Source organism: Eschscholzia californica, unplaced genomic scaffold (genome assembly GCF_041429995.1).
Source record: "Eschscholzia californica isolate CP2 unplaced genomic scaffold, dmEscCali1.0.p SCAF_1, whole genome shotgun sequence".
In the NCBI taxonomy this organism is placed as follows: Eukaryota; Viridiplantae; Streptophyta; class Magnoliopsida; order Ranunculales; family Papaveraceae; genus Eschscholzia; species Eschscholzia californica.
Window position 1 is genome coordinate 21398945 of NW_028238198.1, and position 23294 is coordinate 21422238.

Consider the following 23294-nt stretch of genomic DNA (forward strand, 5'->3'; position numbering starts at 1 on the left):
TCATAATCAGAAAATACTATGAAATTGCCCTAAAAACCGTCTGGAACCGCTTCCCCTAGGACGGAAAACCGCCACCAGTAGGCAGCGCCACCCAGGATGGAAATTGCTCCGCCCCACTGCTTCTATTTTCGAATCTCCTTATAATAGTTTTATTTTAGTTTTGATGTCCTCATGTGTGTCCCTATTAGGTAAAAGTCAAATGGGTCAACTGTGTTTTGACTTGCATGTATTGGGTCTGTATTTTCCTTTAACCTAAGAAATCATCGTGAAAAATATTTTTCAAAATTTCTTAACAAATCTTAGTTTGCTCTCAACAACTTTGTAAATTTCTGAACAAATTTGTGTTTTGCTCAAAACTTGGTTTGCAAAAAAGTTTTGTATTTGAAAAACACATACTAGAACATTTTAGCTAAATCAGTTTTCGATTTGTCTTGTGAAGAAAGAAATGTTTTCCGCATTTTTTGTTTTGCTTCCGACAAACATTTAGACTAATGCATTTTTTATTTGTCTTTTGCAAAAATTAAAATATTATGCATTCCTTTGTCTCTAACAAACTCATTAACGGACAAGTAATATTTTAGGTAACACACTATATATGTTGTTAACAACAAATTATGTATATTATCAACATTTTATAACAAGTTTGTGTTTTGCTCAAAACTTGGTTTGCAAAAAAGTTTTGTATTTGAAAAACACATACTGGAACATTTTAGCTAAATCAGTTTTCGATTTGTCTTGTGAAGAAAGAAATTTTTTCCGCATTTTTTGTTTTGCTTCCGACAAACATTTAGACTAATGCATTTTTTATTTGTCTTTTGCAAAAATTAAAATATTATGCATTCCTTTGTCTCTAACAAACTCATTAACGGACAAGTAATATTTTAGGTAACACACTATATATGTTGTTAACAACAAATTATATATATTATCAACATTTTATAACAAGTCAGAACAATTATATATGTTATCAACATTTTATAACAAGTTATTACACATGTTGTCAATAGTTTGTAACAACACAATTATATATGTTGTCAACAGTTTATAACAACATATTTATATATGTTGTCAACATAGAAGGGTAAAAAAGAAATTATGAGAAAAATAAGACTGTCTTGTTAACAACGTAATTATATACGTTGTTAATAATTTAAAAAATGTTGAAAAATATATTTCTTTGAGGTTAATTTTTTTGAGTGTTTTTTTTTCTATTTGGTACCATCTTTCTATATACGTAGGGGTCATAATCAATTTCCTCAATGTTAGTAGATGCTCCTCAACTTCCTCAATATTATTCCACGCTCCTTGAGCGAATCAACAAACAATGTCTTTGTTGTAAAATTCGAAATTTAGCCATGTGGAAAATGACTGTTATAACTTAAATGGCTATTTGGCCTGATCAACTCAACCAGAATGGTCTGACAAATTGCTGACATGTAAAATTTCCCTTGTTCATACATTTGTGACTATTTTAGCATTCTTGCCTAAACTTATCTCAAATTTAAAAAATTACAAAGAGTAGAAAAAACAACTTTTAACCACCATTTTTTTTTTTTTGGAGAAGATAAAATAGTATCATTAATGAAAAAACCAATGCAATGGCAGAAGCCTAGATGGCTAACCATCCAATACACAGATAAAATAGTTTCTTGGATACATAAAACTTTTAACCACCGTCAACTCTTTCAACAAAAAAAAAAAACCACCATCAACTGTAATTTGGTTGCTTTCCCACCACCAAAAATGCAATTATCAATTTCTTCCTTTCTCACATTCACCATCTCTATCTCTCATCTCTACAATGGAGACCCCACACAAAAAATCTGTGGAGGATCTTTTAAGTGGGAAACTTGAGAGGAAGCCGCCTCTCTTTTGGAGAAGAAAAGTTAAAAAGGTTTTAAAGAAGAATCTCTCTCCTTCACCCCCTTTCATCTACCTTGTCTCCCTTTCTCCATTTCATCCATAACCCTAATTAACTACTTCTCTACAACTCAACCTCTTCCAGTTTCCTTGTTAATTAATTTCCAATCCTCCATCTCCATGTTAGAGAACTAGAAAATACCTAGAAAACTTGTTTGTTATTGTTGTCTATTCAAGCTACCTCTCTCTCTCTCTCTCTCTTTTTCAAAATGGATTCTGGTAATAGTGGAAGTATGCAGTCATCAAGTGGTGAAGATGAAGAGTTCTCTGCTCTCTTACCCTCTTCCACCACCACTACTAACCATGTTGGTGGCTCCCAACAACCACCACCACCACTTCCTTTCCTCCACTACCAACACCAACACCACCAACCATCACCTTCTCTATACCTTGATTATCTCTCAAACTTTGTTGATCCCTTAGCTCACCCTCCACCACCAACAACCCACAACCCATCTTCTTTCCTAAATTTTGATATGCTTCAACCCGGATCCAATACCCTAAGATCCGAACCCTCCTCCATTTCCAACAACTTCTCTTCTCACCATCAAATCCCATCCTCTTCCAGTCAACCACAACTAATCTCCGATCCTCCACGATCTATCCCCGGGCATGTTAGTACTTCCAGTCAATTACCCAGCCATCAACCGGTCATCGGAAGTCGGAACCCTAAAAAACGATCAAGAGCTTCACGTAGGGCACCCACAACTATACTTACAACAGACACTTCAAATTTCAGAGCTATGGTTCAAGAATTCACCGGTATACCCGCATCACCGTTTTCTCCTTCTTCCTTTTCTCGTACACGACTTGATTTATTCAATAGTTCTTCCACCTTCCGATCCAGTCACCTGGATAATACTGTTAATCCAACTCTGTTTCTGTCATCTTCTTCTACCATCATGGATAATACTATTAGTTCTTCTACTACTACTACAAACCCTAATAGTACTACTATAAACCCTGATACTTCAACTTCTAGTAACTATCAACTTCTATCTGAATTAGGGTTTCCTAAACAATTATCTAATCAATATCTACTAAACATTCATAATAACCCACCCCCTGATCTTTCTTACCAATCTTTTCTACTATCAAATCCTCCTTCAAAATACCCATTAACTACACTTCCTTCTCGGGTCGATTCGAGGCTTAAAATCGGAGTAGTAAATGATTTTAGATGTGAGAATGCAGTTGGAAGGCAGGTTAACGGAGGTACATCGGACGGGAGCTTAACGATGACAAGTGATCATCATAATTCTACTAATGGGGATCAAGACTTTTTAAGCACTTTCAATGGAAACTATAGTAATTTACATCATCAAAGAGTTAATGGATGTAAAAATATGAATTATTTAGGTTCGTCGTCGGATTTTAATCAAGAAAAAGGGTCTTCAACAATAAATGAAGTCAAAGAGGGAAGGTATGGTTGATTCATGGACTTGTTCTTCTTATTAAGAAGAATCCATTTCCTGTTCTTGATAGGTATAAGTAGGGATAGAAAATGGGAGATGACTGGGAGAGAGAGAAAATTAAATGAGAAAGAGTATGTGTCTGGTCACAATGCTTACTTTCTCTCTAGATCGTACAAATACTTCGGTTGGGATTCCATTGAGATAGGTGATAAGTCTCTACATCCTGACTGGACACGTACTTCGATTGAGATTTGACTCGTGATAGGTCCCGGACATAGCATCACCGTTGAATGAAAAGATATTTAATTTAAATATCATTTATTACATAATTAATTTAGTTAACTAGTCATATGTGTAAATATATAGGTATATCACTTGAGAGATTAGGGTTCAGATATTGCCATTTTAGAATTGAAATTATTTTTGTTGTTGGTGTTTTTTTTTGTTGTTGTTGTTGGTATTGACATGTATCCATATAAACATTATATTAAAGAAGATTATGATAAATTCCTTAATTTTTCTTGCTTAGTCCTATAATTTTACTAATAGCTTTTGAAATGTCTAGGGAGAGAAAGAAGATAAACCCATACAAGAATGAAATAAAATCCTTGTCTTCTTTCAAAGGCATGAATAGAAGGGGGTTTCTTGGTTTTAGTTTCCTCTTTCACTCTTTGTCTTCTTCAATTCTTCATTGTCATTGATTAATATGTATTGTTTCCCTTATTTGTTGATGGGTATAGGAAGAGTAATTAGAGAGGACATTCAGGTAGGAAAGGGCATAATTTTACAATCTGAATTCGGGCCAAATAACATTTTCCAAAATTTTTATAGGAAGTAATATTTTGGTTTATAATTTAGACCGGGTGTGCCCCTGGTGATGACGTGGTATGTCAGAGTAGAAAAGGAGCATTGTCATATACCACTTGAACTGCTGGCTAAAACTTCGGGCCATGTAGCACCATCGCTCGGACCTTGTTCGGGCTAAAACTTCGGTCCATGTCGGACCACTTTAAGACAATTTAGAGGAAGAGAGGAGCAATAAAAATATATAATTGATTTTCTATTTTGTTGGAATATTTTTGTAAAGGCAGTAGTGGACAACACTATATCTGATCTAGGGTAACCTTTTCATTAGGATATAATTAGGTAATCACAGGGGTATTATAGTATTATTGATTATTTAATAATCAAAGAAATCACATCTTAGTGTTTGATCCCAATCATATTGATACTATTACTCATATATCCACACTATAAAAATGTCTTATTTACACTAACCTCTTCATCATAAACTCGATATTAGATGATTGTTTTACAAGAATGAGGATTGACTACCAACTTTTCTTTTTCAAGGGAGGGGTGCGACATGGCCTATGAATTTTCATCGAAAACGATCTGACTGATAATGTAGTATGGTCATTTTCCACTCTGCAAACAATCACGTTTTCTTTAGGGCCATATTCTGACAACGTTTTCGAACCATCTCGACCTTTCCTTTTCATGCATGTTAAGGTAGCCTGGTCAAGTTCAATTGTTGATGCATGTTAAAGTAACTTGGTCAAGTTCAATTGTTGATGCCTTGATGGTTGACTGTTGATAGATAAGTTTAGCTATGACCTAAAAGAATATGTGACAATTACTTTATTGTAGATGAGGACAGCTGCAAGCGAGCTACATTATTGAATCAGAATATTGGAAATGTTAAGTATACAAAGGATTTTTGACAAAATCCTTGATTCGATGGTCACACGGGTAACAGAACGGTGACTCGATGGACACACTGGTAAAAAAACAGTCAAAATCAAACCTTGAAACACTTTATTTTTTTAGTGAAAACGAATCGTTAAATCAAGAATTTTATCATTATAGCACTCGTACCACTCAAACTAGTGTTAATAAACCCTAGAGTTGATGAACAATCTGGAATGAACAAAAATTTTGGAGTTTTTTTAATTCGTATAAAAGTCTATTCACACTTGTTGGCGTTGACCTGAGTGGCGTCCATATACTATTACTAGCCTTTCCTATGGAGGGTCCCACTATTGTTTAATCCTGCGGCTGTTAATCAGTACTAATTATACTACGACAGATCTCAACCATTAAAATGGTGGTGCCAAGCTTTCGGTGATTCTCTATCCCATCAAATGATCCACTAATGGTGGCAATCGTTTCTAAATTCATTATTAAATTAATCTGTACTGTTCGTTTCAAATCACGTAATCATGTGAAAAGGAATGGGACCCACAAGATTTAGCACAAAGGATCCGACTTGTCCCACGTGTTACTTTTGTGAAATTGCTCCCGGCCCTCCAACTATACATAAAGCCTCTTTGCAGGTGCCAAAAGCAATAACGGGCGCCTATATGGCCACCCTTAAAGATGAATGATCGTCCTCATAAGTCTCTCACGGAGAATTTTAGTGAGTTAGCAAGTCATAAATTAAATCAAAACTTTTTGTATATTTGGCATTTCTCAAAAACAAAATTTACCTAACAACACTTCTCCTTTTGTTTAACTATGATACAACCACTGAAGCCTCAAATAAGTTTGAGAGAAACCCAAATCAATGGCCGAGATTTCTTCACGATTTGCAATACAATTCTAGAGAAAGTTAATGATTCGATATGGACTGTTCATTTGAGTTCCCTTTGGTTTGAATTTTTTGTGACGAGATCATTTTCCTTATTTATTTTATTGATTTAAATTTTTATCTGCCCCTCTACCAATTCTAGGTTACTGACTGAATGTTTGGGTCTTGAAATGGTTCTTGAGAAGTCCAACTTCTTAAAATAAAGTCTTCCTTACCGAGTAAATGACATGGTGAAATATTCATTTTCTTTTTTCATCAAAAGTTCAAAACTAGGAGTTGTAGGTTGTAGAAAAGATTCAGGGATTGTCCTTCAGGGGATTTCAGAACAGGGGGATGGTGTTATGGGCCTTTTGGGATGGCTACTCAGCCTTGATAGGGCAAAAGCAGGCAATAAAACCATTAAAGGAAATTTTAAGGGTACACAAGATTCTTACTTGGCTCACACATGATTAAGGCCCACTAGACCGATAGGACTTTTACAAAGCCCACACACATTTTAGAACACACCACATAATAATAATAATAATAATAATAATAATATATTTTTAGATAAATATAGTTACAATGATGAAACAAAAACAATTGAAAATCCAATTTCTTTTATTTGGTACTTTCTAATATTAGAGATAAACACTCCTAGAATCTGGCATATTTTCCTTGTGACAGGCACATATCGATTTGGGCATGGATGTTCCTAGTTGGACATCTCCCCTTGTTCACGGCTTAATGAATTTGATTCAAAGGTTGAATTGCTAGAAACCTTTAACATATTATAAAACAATTCATAAGTTTCTATTCCCAAATTATAGGATTTGAGCCTCTACTGTCTCCACCTGCACCTCCCCCAAAAACAAAAAAAATACTATTTTGTTGTAAAGCAATCCCACATTGGTGGAAGACAGGAGTGTGGTGCTCCTCTTAAGAAGTTAAGCACCCTTCCCTAGTGAGGCCTTTTAAAACCGTGAGGCCCAGGTGTGTCAAAGCGGAGAGTATCACTAGCAGCCCGGACGGCTGGTCCGCACCATCCTACAACACGTTATCAGCACGATTCGCTCTACTATGATGTGGTCTTGGGAGGGCGTGTTGTAAAGCAATCCCACATTGGTGGGAGACAGGAGTGTGGTGCTCCTCTTAAGAGGTTAAGCACCCTTCCCTAGTGAGGCCTTTTAAAATCGTGAGACCCAAGTGTGCCAAAGCGGAGAGTATCACTAGCAGCCCGGAAGGCTGGTCCGCACCATCCTACAACATATTTGGGATTGTAAAAGACAACTCGAAATGAATGGAAATTCTTGTTGATTTAAAATGTATATACATGTGAGAGAGACAACAAACAAAGAAATGAGTGGAAAGAGACGGTGTGTGGTGGTCGGTGATGGTGGTGTGGTTGGTTCTGGAGGTTGGTGAATGATGATGGTTGTGGGGCATGTGATTGGTGACGGTGAAGAAGGGGTAGATAGGGAGAAAAATTAAGAGGAAGCTGAGTTCTTTTTTTAGGGTTTTTTGAGCTTATCCCCTCAACACTAATTAGTAATTGAGTTTACCCCCTTCAGTAATTAGTAATTGAGTTTACCTCATTGAATTTAATTTTTTTGGCAAGTTACTAAAGACATGTTTGGCATGGGATAATAACATCATAAATTTAAAAATGTACAAACAAAATCAATCCTTGCTAATCATATTACGGATCAAATCAAACAATAAAGGTGAAATAACTACGAGGAATTATATTGAAGGATAATTGCTCTTGATAGTCACATTTATTTCACGTATGCCAAACCCAATCTTTGTGTCTTTGTTAAAAATAGTAAATCTGAAGGGGTACGCTCATTTACCCATTATTGAGGGGGGGGGGGGGGGGGGGATTTAATTACCAATTAGTGATGAGGGGGTAAGGTCAAAAAATCCTTTTTCTTTTATGTTGGTTGATCTAACTTACCAGCCATCAACTTCTATTATTCGTAGTGGACTTTTAGGTGTTTAAAGGCAGGCACCTATTTTTCTCTAAAATTTTTTCTAAACCAAATGGTGTATTGATGCTATATCTCTAGTAAATTATGTTGTGTTCTTCCCTTCATCAAAAAATTATGTTGTGTTCTGAAAACCTCTAATTTCTCCCCTTAAAATAAATAATAATTTCTCCCCTATTAAAGGCAGGCACCATCATAGAGACCAATATCAATAGTCTATCCAAATTGAAAACCGAATGATGTAAATTGAGAGAGAAAGCATCAAAACTATGTGGTTCAACCGAATCTTTTCCCATAAATTGTGATCTAACATCCATGGTAACAGATATTATGGTCTAGACTATCTTTCTTACCGTTTATGGATTCGATGAGTATATTAACCAAATGTGATTGAACGATAAAATAGGCCTTTCGTATAGGAAGATCAATGTTTAGTAAATGCAGTGCGTTAGAAAGGTCAATTTATGCATTTGTTCTTCTTCCTCTAGCAAATTAGTTTAAGGAGGGCGTTATAAGGGTCATTTAATAAATAGTGCTAAAATATAAGGATTTTGATAAAAATTAATAATAAATCTAATATTCCATTCACTTGTAGTTTTCTCTCACATAAACAACCCAACCCTAATATCGTCACTACTATCAACATCACCATTAGTGTTAAAGAACTTGCAATGTTTACCATCATTATAGTCTTAGTTTCAAGATTTTAACGATGCCTCAAGATCTCATGGATAAGGAACCGCCATTAATGAAGAAGGAGACAACCTACATCAAGAAAGAAGAGTCTTTTGGCTTAAACGAAGACATCGACTTAAACGAGGACATCGACTTAAATGAGGATATCGACTTAAATGAAGATATCGATTTAAACAAAAACATATACAATGAAGATAATATGTCTCAAGTAAAGAAAAAAATTATTTTCTTGTCTTCCTCTATGGTTGAACAAACGTTTTAGGGGGTTAGGTCGTTTTTGTTTCGTAAAGGATTTTCGGTTGGGTCGACTGAAAAAGACAACAAATTTCAATCGGGACGGCTGAAAAAGACAACAAATTTCGGTCAAGCCCGCTGAAAAAAATAATAAATTTTGGCCGAGCCGGTTGAAATTGTCTATTTTTTCATCCGCTCTAGACGAAATATGTTTAAATTTTCAGTTGTTCAGGATGAAAATCTTCACTATAATCATTCATGAATTTTTATTTATGCTAAACGAAATTTCTTTTGTGAATCTTCAAAAGTCACTTTAATCATTGTTAAAATCTTAAAAATCTATGGAAAAATCAAACAATAACGAGAATTACAAACCTTCTATGGAGATGAGTGTTGGGTTAGTCATCTAAAAGATTTAGGTTTCCATCTTTATCTCTCTCTCTCTCTCTCTCTTTGATCGAAACAAACAGATTTAGGTTTTTTTCTCTCTTTTGGTTGAACAGGTTTTAAGGGTGTTTATCTTTCTTCTCTCCCTTTGATCGACGAACAGATTTTTGGTCAAACATGATTTTTCTCTCTTCTCTATCTTTTGGTCGAAAATAGTTTGAGGGGAGGGACCAAAGTTTAAAGTTGAGATATTTCAGAAAATAGTTTATCTCTCCATATTCTAAAAAGAATGCTCTTCCTATCTAATGCACTACCTTTGCTAAAAATTGCTCTTCCTATACCAAAGACCATAAAATACTTAAGACTCCCTCATATTTTTAAAATGATTTTAGTTCTTTAGATTCTTAAAATTCGTGCCTAACTTAAAATATTTGGATATGTTTATCGACCCCTATTGTAACTAGGGTTGAAGACAATCTCATGGAAGGCGCGTCGGCTGTGGAACAAAGTAAAAAAATTTAGAAGCGTTACGATCTCTAATATTTATAGAGAAACTAATCAAACAACAGATTTTTTTTTGGGAGATGCTAGAGTGCCCAGTTTTTAGCCCATTAAATTGTCCAGCTGATGTGGAATCACTAAAAGACAAGGGTTTTTCAAAGTTTGACTACGGTGGGGACCGCTTTTATTTCTAAATAAGGAAAGTTGGGCATTTTAATGGGCAAAATTGCTGGGCACTCTATCATTTCCCTTTTTTTACTAAAATGAACTTTCCAAATTGAGAAACAAAGACTATCTATTGATCGACTACCACCGAATCTAGTCAACATAATAGAGCCACAAACGAGAGGACCGGTAAAGTTAAGGAAGGGATGGGGCTAACTAGCCTTTGTAGTTTGTTTTTCCTTTTGACTTATTTCTTGTAATGGTTTGGTTTTTTTTTAATCTGCTTATCTTTTCAAAAAAAAAAACTGGGGGTTGAAGAGTGTCATTGGCAAAACAATGGACATATAGGCATGACCTACATGTCATTTTCAATTTTTAATTTTTTTTTTCTCGTAATTTTCGGACATGGGAATATGACGTGAACTATAACAAAACCCATGCTAGTACGTCAAGGTTGCAACAACTTTTTTGTGCTTTGATTATTTGTTCGCTTTTTCTTGTTTTTTGTTGGATAATTCAAATTAAGCTTGAACTACAAGCTCTTGGTCTGAACTCAGAGAATACAATTTTGACTTTATAGTCTTTAACGGTTTTGATTATATAACCACCGTCAGATCATTAATCAATTTAATCTAATTGAAGTGGGAGGTCACATGATACAAACTTTCCCCCTTTCACACTAGAAGATAGTGTTATGTGTTGTATGAAAATGATATATTTTGGTTGTTGGGTTTGGACATAAGTGTCAAAGGAGAATAATATAGATGATTGTTAATTTTTGGAGCCTCATGTGACAAATGTGTCAGGGTGGAGGACAATTCGTCACCAAAAACGGAGTAATGTGATACTGGCACGTCATTTGCGCGAGAATCCAAAGTACAAACTATAAGTGTATGCTTAGACTTAGTATGTGATAATACCATTTAGGTAGGCTTGTGAAACCTTCAACAAATATAAACCACATACCTGTTCAATTTCACCGTTCAGATCTAAAAAACGAGAACAATATGATGGAAAAACTCTTATATTGTTAACGACAAACCTCAGCCTTCTTGTTCTTTATTGTTGGAGGCAAGTGATCAAATATATATTCAACCTTCTGAAACTTTCACCGAATATAAAACCCCATACTTGTCCTTCTCCAATGCACTTGGTCTTTCGAAATGTTTTAACTACTCTAACCTACACTTCCCTTGTTTCAAGATTCCTAGTTTGAAGACAAAATATGTTTATGTCACGAGCAAATGGTAGGAAAAGCATCATAAAATTAACCTTTCAACCACGATAGAAAGATCGGCGTGAATTTGTCGTGAATGTCCATCCAATGGCTTGGATTCACCATATTTTCATCAAGAGATAGAGTGTCGTGAATCCAATGGTTGGATGGAGAATCGTAGCAAATTCCCCAAAATTTGTCGGTCTCCTGTCTTTTTTCTTTAACCGTGATAGAGAGACCAATAAATTCAGCGTGAATTTGTCGTGAATCTCCATCCAATGGCTTGCATTCACCATATTTTCATTGAGAGAGAGAGAGTGGTGTGAATCCAATGGCGGGACGGAGATTCGCGCTAAATTCACGCTGTATTTGTTGGTCTCCGGTCTTTTTTTTCCTTTAGCCTTTAGATCATGTTGAGTTACATAGATTATGGATGTAGACCCACATGATATATGGCTATTAATGATAAGATAGGTGCAATAATAAAGCTCCTAAAGTGGAGAAGCAAGAAAAAAAGGTCTTTTACTCTTGAGAAAATATTATGTTGCAGGTGGGGGGTCCTATTTAGTTGCAACCCATGTGATTCTTTCCCCTCCCCCATCTTCTTCTCACTTCCACCATTAAATTCTCTCATCAATTTCTCTCTTTTTATCATCAATTCTATATAAATCCTTTTCTTCTCTCCCTTATTTCTCTCTCTCTCTACTAAAATGTCTCTTTCTCTCTCTTACACTTATCAAATCTAGTTCAACTCTGTTTCCTCTGTTAAAATCAGAGCTACCTAGTATACAAATTCAAATGGCTTCTTCATCAAATCAGTTCTACCTCTGTTTCAGAAAATTACTTGTCCTTATTCTTCTTCTTGTTATCTTTCTTTCTGATTCTGTTTCTTCTGAATTCATTGAATCACAGAGAAAACAGAGTCTGGGTATGAGAAGAAGAATGTTAAAACTTGATACTCTAGAGAGAAAAAATGGTGATGAAATAGTGCAACAACCCAAGAAGAAAATCAACTTATTAGCTATAAAAAATCAAACCAAACTAGTCAAACCCACCATTAAAAATTCATCAAAGAATTCAACAACTACCATTACTCATCTCAAAACCCATGTTAAGAAACTCAATTCCACTTCAAATTCCACCAAGAATTCTTCAAATCTAACCAAAATTTCCACACCCAAGAACAAAACCCAGTTTACAATTACACCAAAAAAGTCATCAGAGAAAAAACCCACTGAGATTAAATCCAAAAACCCAGAAATCAAAACCCAATTTACAGAGAAAAAAACTCAAAAAAAACCCATAATTTCAGATTGGATGGATTTTAATGATGATTTTGTTTCTGAATTCAGAGATTTACCAACAAAATTCCATCAAACTCTGTTACCTGATCTAGAAAAAATGTCAATAACTTCCAAAGCTTATATTTTTAAAGCAAACAAAGAAATTACAGAGGGATTTAAACCATTTGTTGGTAACAAATATGCATCCACAATTGCTTCAATAATTTCTTGTATCTTCATTCTTATTCCTCTTATTTTAGTCTCTCTAATCTTTCACAAATTCAAATCTTATTTCTCTCTCCAAAAGATTTTGATTTTTATTCAAGTTTACTTGTCAATTTACTTCTCAATTCTCTCTCTATCTTCTTTGATAACAGGGCTTGAACCTTTAAACTTTTTTTACACAATATCTAGGTCAAGTTATGTTGGGTTACAAGTGTTACAAACATTTGGTTATGTTTTTTATTTGTTATTGTTAATTATGTATTTGGTTGTAGTATTTTCTGTTGAAATGGGCTTGGGCTTTAAGTTATTGGGCTTGGTCCAAACTATTGTGGGCTTTTCTGTGGGCTTACATTATTATGTGAATGTTTTTCATAGAGCTATTTTGCATCAATCACCAAAGACTAGTTGGAAGGTTCATGGGATTTACGCCATGTGTTTTCTTGTGATTTGTGTACTTGATGGTGCTCATAGAAGAAAGAAAGCTTATTTAGAAGATGGTGGTGATGAAGGCAAGAAGAGCTAATCTCTATCTCTATTTATGTTTGATATAGTTTTTTGTTAGTATTAACAAGTGAAAAAGTTCACTTGTTTTTACAATTTTGTTTCTAATATCTTTTCTTAATGTGATATTTTTAGTACTTTAATAAATGAAGCAAGTTCAAAAGAACACATGGCTCACTTTCTTGATAGAAAATGCTAAAAGAAAATCAGAATAGCTTATTGAAATTGTTATAGCAATCAGAACATCGACACGAACGAAATAGTTAGATGCACATCACAAAAATATGCCAATTTCATGTAGTCGCGTCCAGTGCCCACGATAGATGAGTCCGGCCCGAGAGAGGCTGGTCACTCGACTGGCTAGGCTGGGCCAATATGCTTAACTTGGGGGGTCTATAGGGCCCAAGCCTATTTATGGAACAGCTGGGATCGCTTAAGCCATCTTACAGGCAAGGTGAAGGGTTAGTTCTCAATTGGTCCCCTAATGTAATCAACTCACCAGGTTCGACCCTTAGATTGCGCATTTTACTTTCTTGGCTCCCTAAGTAACCGTTTTGTTACGAGAAAGTTTAACTTCTATCTCAACGTTGTGCTTTATATCTTGTCACAAATTTCCCATATGACTCCTTAGTTTACGATTAGTTTTCAGTATTTCCAAACTTTTTATTTCTATTTTCTTTGACATCTCATACTCTTAGGCTCTCCCTCTTTTTTTCTTGTCTCTCATTTTTTTCTTTCTCATTTCTATCTTCATCAAATCTTCCATAACAGCTGCCCCAAGATACTAGATGACTTATTTTGACATACTAGTTACAACGACCCTGTCGAGGGACTTCAAGTGGGGAAAACCACATAGTCTTCAGTAGGTATCCCCTATTATCTCACATATCCACCTTTTGGTCAAGAAGTATTTCTTTGAAGATGTAATCTCAACTATAAATTTGGAAGATGTAATCTTAGCCAAAGAGGACATACTGTAAAACAGATACCCTCGCCCATTATTATATAAATAAATGGCAAAATCAGACCATCCACCAAGAGAATAATTTTTTTTGGTGGAATGGGGGCATTGTAGCAATTATGTGGGCGCCTTTAGAACTTGGGCAACCCAATAGTCTACGCCAGCACTTAACCATCCGGCCATATTCTTCAGCTTAATTGGTTCACCCACGAAGTTAATAGTAGTATGATATTTCATGCTTTTTGTATCACAAGAAATGAACACAACTACACAAGTTTCCATGAGATGAAATTAGTGTCCAACTTTGTTTTTTTGAAGTATATAATCTCTTACTTGATTGGTTAAAGATTAATATATGGTAATGTAATCAGTTTGTGAAGTTTAGGAATTCACTTTTTCACAAAGAATCCTTGAAAAAGCATATAGGAAGTTCCCATTTCTTAACAACACTAGAAAGTGGGCTCTCTTTGTGAAGTTCACCTTTAGTTGAGTTGTAATATGTATGTCTCTCCACTCCTTAGATCTTAGCCTCTCCGAAAACAAGTCAACCCTCATCCTAACCAATACACATTTGGTAAGTATATTGTCTCGTGTATAATGCATATCAATTAACAAGTGAGTTTATGTCATAACTTCTATCTATAAATTTCGGGGGTTTAAATATCTTAAGTAAATCTTGACATTTCTTTTTAAAGAGTCTTATATAATATTTACGAGTCAAAATAACTATACACTTTCTATACATTTTTACATTATTTTTCTCTTTCCTATCTTAAAACTTCAAATTCACAAGATTCTTTTTCTCTTTCATCTTTTCTCTTCAAACAACCCAATAAAATCTCCAAACTTAAAATAATTACAATTATTATTTTTAATTTATTTTTAGTTCTCTCTCATAACATACTTATAGAAAAAACTTGTGCCCTATGGGCACGTGCTATATCCCAATCTATCTACAATATGGGTGGCACTTCTCGCTCGACTCCTAACAACATATATTGTGTTATCTCGATATTAGATTTTGTGTGCTTTTGGCACAACTTCGAATTGGAGGGCGGTTTTAGACTACGAACAATCAACCTAAATACCTAATTCGTTTTTCAGATATGAAGTGCACGATAAACACCTGATTTTCCGATTGGCTAGTACCTGCTATATCTGCTACAATAAATGAGTCGGGATCGGGTTTAAGGTAACAATTTTAGTAATATTTATTTTCAAATATACTTCTTTCACCATAAAAAAGATTTAATTCTTCTCATATTCAAGCTCCATTGAACCTAAAAACGAACCCATGTCCCTAAATTTCTAAGTTCAGATCTAGGTTTTCAGGGCAGATATATGTATATATATATATATATATATATATATATATATATATATATATATATTTGTTAGTGTTTTTCACCGAAGAAGAAGAAACTTTAGAGAGAAAAATAAAACGATAGTCCTCACTACAAAAATGAAGGGTATTTTTGACGGCATAAAATCGTCGAGAATAGTGGAATTCCGTCGGAACAAGCCTTTTCCGACGAAAGTAGTACTGTAAAAAAATTGTGAGGGATCCGACATAGAAAAGCTATTTCCAGTGAAAGACATCCGTCAGAAAAAGTGTATTCTGGACGGAGTTTACACCACAAGTTGCGTTGTGGATATGGACTTAAATGGACCTGCCCCATTCTTTTCTTTTTCCTGCCCCATTCTTTCTTTTTCCCTGCTGAAGTTCGCCGGAGTAAACGGGACGGGGTTTGGGCCAAAGAGAGAGAGAGAGAAAAGAAGAAGAACATGATTTTACACCACAAGTTGCACTGTGCAAATATGTCCATCCGACCTACAAAAAATCGACAAAGCACTAACTTAGGAACTGTCCTTTTTTCCTGCTGAAGATTGTGGGTGTAAATGGGATGGGGTTTTGGACCAAAGGCAAATACTTGAAAAAATATTAGATTGCCGTGAAGATCATAACTGGATGAGGACGAGGTAATAAATGAGGGAGCATTATCTGCAGCTATGCATTGACACCCATTTGGTTGCTTGTAGTTTTAGAAGCAAAACAAACAAGAAAAAAATTGACAAAAGATAAAGGCGCGGAGATGTTGATGATCCAAAAATTGGTGATCAGTTGACTATGGTCAATATGTTAAGATATGACTGAAAGCAAGGGTTAGCTATCGCATAAGTATATTTGAAGGCAATATTTTCCAAGAATGTGGTTCGGCTCAGTTGGTCCTAGGCTTGGATGCACGCGTCCTAGGTCGCAAGTTCGAATCCCTCCATCCCCATTACTTTATTTGTTATTTTTCTTTTCTTTTACCTCTTTTCTTTCTTTTCCAGTTTTTTCATTTATAGGCTAGCCAGGTCTAGGTGTGGATCCTGGCTCCGCCCTTGACTGAAAGGCCAACGGAGTTAACCTGTATCAAGTCAACATGGAGGTTGAATCTAAAAGAGGTTTGCCACTCAAGGCCAATACTACGGGGTGGATCTTCCTAGGAACCTAAGGCTTGCCTTGGCTCAAATGCCATCACGTTTGCATTAAAAGAGAAGACTCCGTGTAAGTACGGTTGATAGCTCTATTGCGAAACATGTGAAAGAGAAGGGGGGGGGGGGGGGGGGGGGGGTAGAAGCGCGTCTAGTGTTTTACCTACAAACTTAGATCTTGCTGTTGAAGATCTTAAGTATTTATTAAACTTAGACGTCAAGAGTCCCGCAAAGAGGAATCACCTCCTAAAGAATCCACAAGATCGGAAACACAATCTACCAAGTGTCATTGGACAAAGGTAACTTTTAAATACTAAAGATACGGGATAATTCCAAAGACGAATCATAATATTTTCAGACTATGGAATAGTAATTTGAATCCAACACGGTGGATCTCAATTGCCTCACCAATACCGCCTATCAGCAGTCGGTCAAAGAAGCCTATATAAAGCTTCGCCTTGAGCAAGGTACAACACAACAACTCCATAAATCCGAGTTCACTCAATATTCTAACTAGGAGGGCATTTTCTTGAGCGTCGGAGAGGTTTCTGAGTACTTTACAGGTTTCAACCCCAGATAGTGAGGAGCAAATTAAGCGGGATACAGCGTAGCAGTCCCAACATTCTGACTTATTCCAGGAATACAAATTTTGGTATCAGCTAATGTGATTTTGTAGAGTCTCACATTCATATAAGTTACCCCAACTAGTGCAACAACATTCCCTCTTGACTCGACACGTTTCATTTCTAGCAATTACAGGACTACGACCACACCGCTCATGTACTGAATCTTCATTTATTAAAGAACCATCAAAATTAAGTTTTATTAAATTCTTGGGCTCTTCATCAAAAAAAAAAAAAAAAAAATTAAATTCTTGGGCAAGTTATTAGATTATATATTAGAGGATTTTAGGTAAGATTTTGACTTCAAATTTTGGTTTGGAATCTCCTAAGAATCATTTCATTGAAGAAGATTACCATATTTGCTCCAACATAGGTTAAGTTCTGGAATTGTCTAAGATCAGCTTGCATCAAATTTTCCAAATGAACCAGGTACATCTATTGCCAAGATATTGGTCCAGTAATTGGTCTGAGTTACCAGTTCTATGAAGTGCTCAATGAGGGGTACCTAATATTTTGATTTGGTGTTTTTGAAGGTCGAAATTGGAACATTTTGCAAATGTTTGCTCTTGGGGAGTCTACACAGTCTCACTCACATTTAAGTTATCAACCACTTGCTTTAAATGGGGTAGATTTAGTACTATGTAGTGTGGTTGTGAATGATTATGGGGCCTCTGTAGGGATAAATTGGACCACTCACGAAGATAAATTTTATATTGGGGTTTTAAGTATTTGAACTAAAATAACATTCAAATGAAGTACAAAAATGAATAATAAACCCAGAAAAGATAATATTGTTTGCAAACAAGAGCTACAATGTTATTCAAGACCAACTTCTATATTTTTTCCAAACAAGAATAACAAACCCATATAAACGATAATTTTTCGTAAAAAAATTATATATTTAGAAAAAAATTCATTATCTTTCAAACAAAATTAACTTTTATACATTTTTCTCATAAATACAAACCGAGAAAGGATGATTTTCTTTCAGTTATTTTTTGCAAATTGGTTTTGCAAATCTTCTAAACTCAATTTATACCCATTTCCACGTGGTGAAATTCCACTCATCTCTTTTATGTTCAGAATATTAAAGTAAGAAATCAATCTGAAACAAGATAATCATCATCAACAAGAACAAACAATGTAAATAATAATGGGAAAAAAATCAATCTGATTTCTTTAGAGAGACCATTAAAAAAGGTGGAGAAAGAGAAAAGGAACAAAGAAGGTGAAGCCGTGAAGTTTTGATGGGGGTATTTCCGTAATTCTTTTTAATATAAAATAGTCTAAAAACAATTAGACATATTATTTCAATGCTTACTAGCATGAAATATCATTAAAACTTTGCAGTAGAATAAGTTAATAGTAGGTGCTTTCATCAAAAAAAAAAAAAAAGTTAATAGTAGGTGGCTGATTTGGAGAAATAAGAAAAATATTCGGAGTGCAAAGACTTTCTAAAAAATTAGTCAGTTCTAATTGACTCACTTGTTTTTTCAATTGTTACAGGGAAACCATTTTGGGTGAAGTATTTTTTTTTCTCTCTTCTCCTCTCTCTTTCTCTGCCCTCTCTCTTACTATCTAGCCGTTTTCCGGCGAAAAAATCGCCGAAAAACAGCTATGATTTGGGGTTTTCCCCAAATCAGTATGAACTGGTTCGGAGAATCCCCAACCAGTGTAGTGGTTTGGGGCTCTCCCAAACCATTCATGTTTGGGAGACCCTCAAACCACTAGCATGATTTGACTTTCTGACAAAGGGGATCCTCCCCTTCGCCGGATTAAATAAAGAGAGGGAGAAGTAGAGAGAGAAATGGAGAGGGAGGAGTAGAGAGAGAAATTGAGAGAGGGAGGAGTAGAGAGAAGAAAGATAAATGGAGGTTGTTGTTTTATAGGAAGAGAGAAGATGAAGAAGAAGAAAAAGAAAAAATGGTGGTGGGAGTTAGAGGTGGTGGCCGGAGTCGGTGGTGGTAGCCCGAGTTGGTGGTAAGAGATGAGGAAGAAGAAGATGACTTGTTTCCTTATAAAAATTTACACCCCGAAAAATTCGTAAAATTCACGTCTTCCCTTTAAAATTTTCGACCCCGGATAATTTTCTTATTTCCCCAAATTACCCACCAAATACTACAGAAATGGTAAATGGGCCGAAAAATGGAGCCAACTATAGTCAGAACGTTGATACGGCTGACTCCCATTGAGCAGGTCATTTCTCTCTCAGCATAACGGTCGGTCTACTGAGAGCCCGACTGCAGCAGATTTTGGGCTCAATTTAAATTTGGCACAGTACCCTCAAATTCACATGCACGGCCCAGCAAGAGCCTCATCAACAACTGCATTTATCTCTACCTAACCTACTAGAAACCAAAACTTGGTGACCACAACTTCTCATATAGCCTTGTACTTCTTCCCTTCTATAAAAATCAACTCACTCTAAGTACTTGCACACCCAAAACATTCTTGTAACCTAGATACTTCTCATGGGAACTCTTAGCCAAGTATGTCTTACTTCCCTCCAAGACTGCAACTTAGTTAGGGCTAAAAAGCCACACTATCTTCTTCTATCTACAGCTAACCCTTGTCGGTCGGTTTGGAGCCCAAACCCATCTAGACTTTCATGGGCCCGTCCGGGTCGGAGCCAAGTCTTAGAACCATTATCGGCCCTTGTAACAGATATGGATACACATGTTGGTATGGACCTCGAGGTCGAAATCCGCAATTCCACCATGATAATACCAGAGGGGGAAACTGCAAGAAGGACAATGTTCCTTTCAAACACAGACCAAGCTGTTAACATATATGCTGGTGGAATAATGTTTTTCAGTGCTAATCCAGATTTTCCACCAGAAGTAATGACCCAAAGATTTGAAGTTGCATATAGAAAAGTACTTGTTCACTATGACTTTTTGGCAGGAAGGTTAAAGTGGAATCCTGAGCAAGGTCGACTAGAGATCGAATGCAACTCAACAGGAGCTGGATATGTTACAGCTTCGAGTAAGTTGTCAATGGTTGAGATTGGAGATATAGTGTGCCCTAGTCCTGATTTTGATCAACTGGTTACTCGAAAATGGGACAAGATATGGCCCAAAGACATGCCACTCATCATACTCCAGGTATATAACTATCTCTAGGATGTGATCCAATTACTCCTGTAGTATAAATGACTAAGGTTGTGTTTGATACACAGAGTAAAGAGATGTGGTTTCCGAAAGTGCGTTCATTTCCACGAATTTTGTGAAATTGACTTCGTGGGGAATCAGAGAAGTGGAATGCAAGCCTAAAAGTATCTTAAAACTAAACTTTTTGTCACAGTTTAAGTTAATGGGCCTACACTTCCATGAAATTAAAATTACACCCAAACAAGAGAAAGTATGTCGTCTATTATTTCATCAACGCGTTAAATGTAAGTACGTACTTCTAGAGAATGAAGACTATCAAGCACAACCTAAGAGCTCCATTCGTAGTCTTAGTAGTACCATATCATCTTTGAGTAAGAGTACAAGTAAATCTCTAAAAGAATATCTTTATTTTTCAGTCCCTTCCCGTTTGCAAAACATTTAACTCGACAATAAATTAACTAGTTTCCATAAAGAGTAAGAAATGGTGGGTTTAAGTGGTTTAGAAAGAAAGCATATAAGTAAGGATGAACTCTATAATAAGAAAAAAATAACAATAAAAGGAAACCAAAAGTAGGTTCATCAATGCGAGGAACCTATAGTATAATAACTTTGCAAACATTAAAATTTGCGTAGAAAAACGACAACACTTTACGTGCACATCATAATGAACTTTTATGTCGTACACATTTTAATTTTGAAGAGAGATATTGATGTGCATATACAAAGTATATATTCCTTGCGAATACTTGAGCAAATAATTAAAAATTTCTCATTTTTATGAGAATGATATACCCAAGAACAAGATAACTATACTAATTAATCATACTCCATTTCATTCCATGAAGGCTGCATATAATTTTATACTAAGTGAAACTTTTCAAAATTGTTCACATTTTTGTACTAAACAAAAGTCATTAGGGTTATTTCCTATTAGGAAGGTAACTAGGTATTATTTTGTTAAAAATATCATTAAGTTGAAAAATATTCGTATAATGAGCAGAAATGTCTGAAGTACCAAACATCATGTCTTTTTTAAGGAAGTCACATCGTGTCCATACCATATATTGTAGTTGATATTTATTTGCACCGAAAAAAAGCAATAGCTAAATGTGCTTTTGAGGATAAAACAAATTAGGTAAAGATGTTTTGAGGACACACTTACATATATATCGGTTGTATTACCCTCTCGTGTAATTATTAAGTACTATTATTTTTTAACTTTAAACTTATATAAATCTCTCTGTATTAATATTTTATACATTTAGAAATGATTTTTCATTATGTTTTTATAGGTGGGATTAATTTTACCCACCTACTTTTTCATTTTGTAGGTAACATCATTCAAGTGTGGTGGAATGGCATTGGGCATATACTTCAATCACACAGCCCTTGATGGAATTGGTCTTAAAGTTTTCTTTGATCATTTAGCTTCCCATGCTTCAAACAAACCTAATCTCATTTACCTTCCTTGCAATGATCGTAAACTCTTAGATGCTAGATCTCCGCCACGTGTCACATTTGGACACCCTGAGTTCGTCAACCTAGGTCAAAACGCATCCCGAGGTTTTGATACAAACACAGCTGAAATTTTCGTATCGAAATCTGATAACCTACTTCGTAAGTGTCTCTATGTAAGTAGCGAAGACATTATCAATTTAAAACAAAAAGCAGCAAATAATATGCCTAGCAATAACAAGAAATTTAGTTATGGCGTAATCACTGGTTTTAACGTTTTGACTGCACATATTTGGCGATGCATGGCAATAATAAGAAAAACAAAAGAGAATTTAGATCAAGAGAAATTATCGTCGATTTTGTTTCCTATTAATATAAGATCAAGGCTACGACCCCGTCTTCCACCCTCTTATACAGGTAATGGTATTATTAATGGCTATAGTATAGCAACGTACGGGGAACTAGAAGGGCGAGCATTCTCGTCTATTGTGCAGAAAATTGGGGAAGGATCGTCTAGGGTGAAAGATGAGTACGTGAGATCCGTAATTGATTGGAGAGAATTACATAATGGGTTTGTTCATGGTGATACATTATTGTCATCTTGGTGGAAATTAGGGCTAAATGATATTGAGTTTCCATGGGGGAAAGCAAAAACTACTTGTCCAACAATTCATCAATGGAGCAACATTGTGATATTACTTGAAGATGTGAGACAAGTGAGGCACAAAGGTGTTAATGTTTTTGTTTCTCTTCCTATGAAGGAGTTGGAAGTTTTTGAAGAAATGTTTTACAAGTTCATTTCTTGACTATCTATTTAGTTATAGCTCTACATCTTTGTTTTTATTTTTCTATTCTAAGACAAACCAGTACTTTAAGAGAGTTTAATAAAGATCTAAGTTGTTCAAAACAAATGGTTCCAAACAAATGTTCTAGGTTTCAACTTGTCTACTAGTGACAAAAATTGTTGAAAAATGTAGTAGTATTGTCTGGTTTTCTGTGTCAATTTACAGCAACCTAATATATATTTTTCTATTGAAAATAGTGTAATGTATGTTTGGAATACCATTCCACATGATTTGTCTCTATATTAAATGAATATATTTTTGGTAAGATTTATTGAATTGTGATTTTGAATTTAGACGATAAAGATGGCAACACAAACACTAAAAATAGGTCTTCATCATATAAATATCAACAATGATGCTATGACAGGCTTGGGTCCCCACGGAATGTCGACGCGCCATGGGGACATAGCATTGGTTTCTCAATTCAATTAAATAATGTTTATTTTGATTGTGATACCTCATGAGTTGGATTCTTAAAATTAAGGGTTTATGCCTTGGAATCAAAAGCAGCATCAGGAGCCTTCTAAACTGTAAGAGAGAGTTAACCCTAGCTGAAAATGAAGAAGAGTAAAGGATGAAGATAACCGAATTACAGGTCAGAGTTAAGAGAAAGAGTTTTACACGAGTGTCTTACACAAACTGTTTGAAGATTTTAGAAGCACTCGTCTCACACGTGTGGTGTACCTTAGACAAATTAGTCGTTAACTAATATAGTTAGTTAC

General features: G+C 35.3%; 3 protein-coding genes across 3 annotated transcripts; all 3 read left to right on the forward strand.

The window, feature by feature from the left end:
- Nucleotides 1-1831: 1831 nt before the first annotated feature.
- LOC147565099 (uncharacterized) lies at nt 1832-3863 on the forward strand. Its single transcript, XM_086651607.1, has one exon. It carries the CDS (start codon nt 2130-2132, stop codon nt 3351-3353), a length of 1224 nt encoding a protein of 407 aa, XP_086507733.1. The 5' UTR covers nt 1832-2129; the 3' UTR covers nt 3354-3863.
- A 7794-nt stretch (nt 3864-11657) lies between these two features.
- LOC147565100 (cell wall integrity/stress response component-like protein) lies at nt 11658-13266 on the forward strand. Its single transcript, XM_086651608.1, has one exon. It carries the CDS (start codon nt 11890-11892, stop codon nt 13120-13122), a length of 1233 nt encoding a protein of 410 aa, XP_086507734.1. The 5' UTR covers nt 11658-11889; the 3' UTR covers nt 13123-13266.
- Nucleotides 13267-19596: 6330 nt separating this feature from the next.
- Nucleotides 19597-22837, forward strand: LOC147565101 (acyltransferase GLAUCE-like). Its single transcript, XM_086651609.1, has 2 exons — nt 19597-20266; nt 21604-22837. The coding sequence occupies exons 1-2, from the start codon at nt 19634-19636 to the stop codon at nt 22531-22533; spliced, it is 1563 nt and encodes a 520-aa protein (XP_086507735.1). The 5' UTR covers nt 19597-19633; the 3' UTR covers nt 22534-22837.
- Nucleotides 22838-23294: the final 457 nt, after the last annotated feature.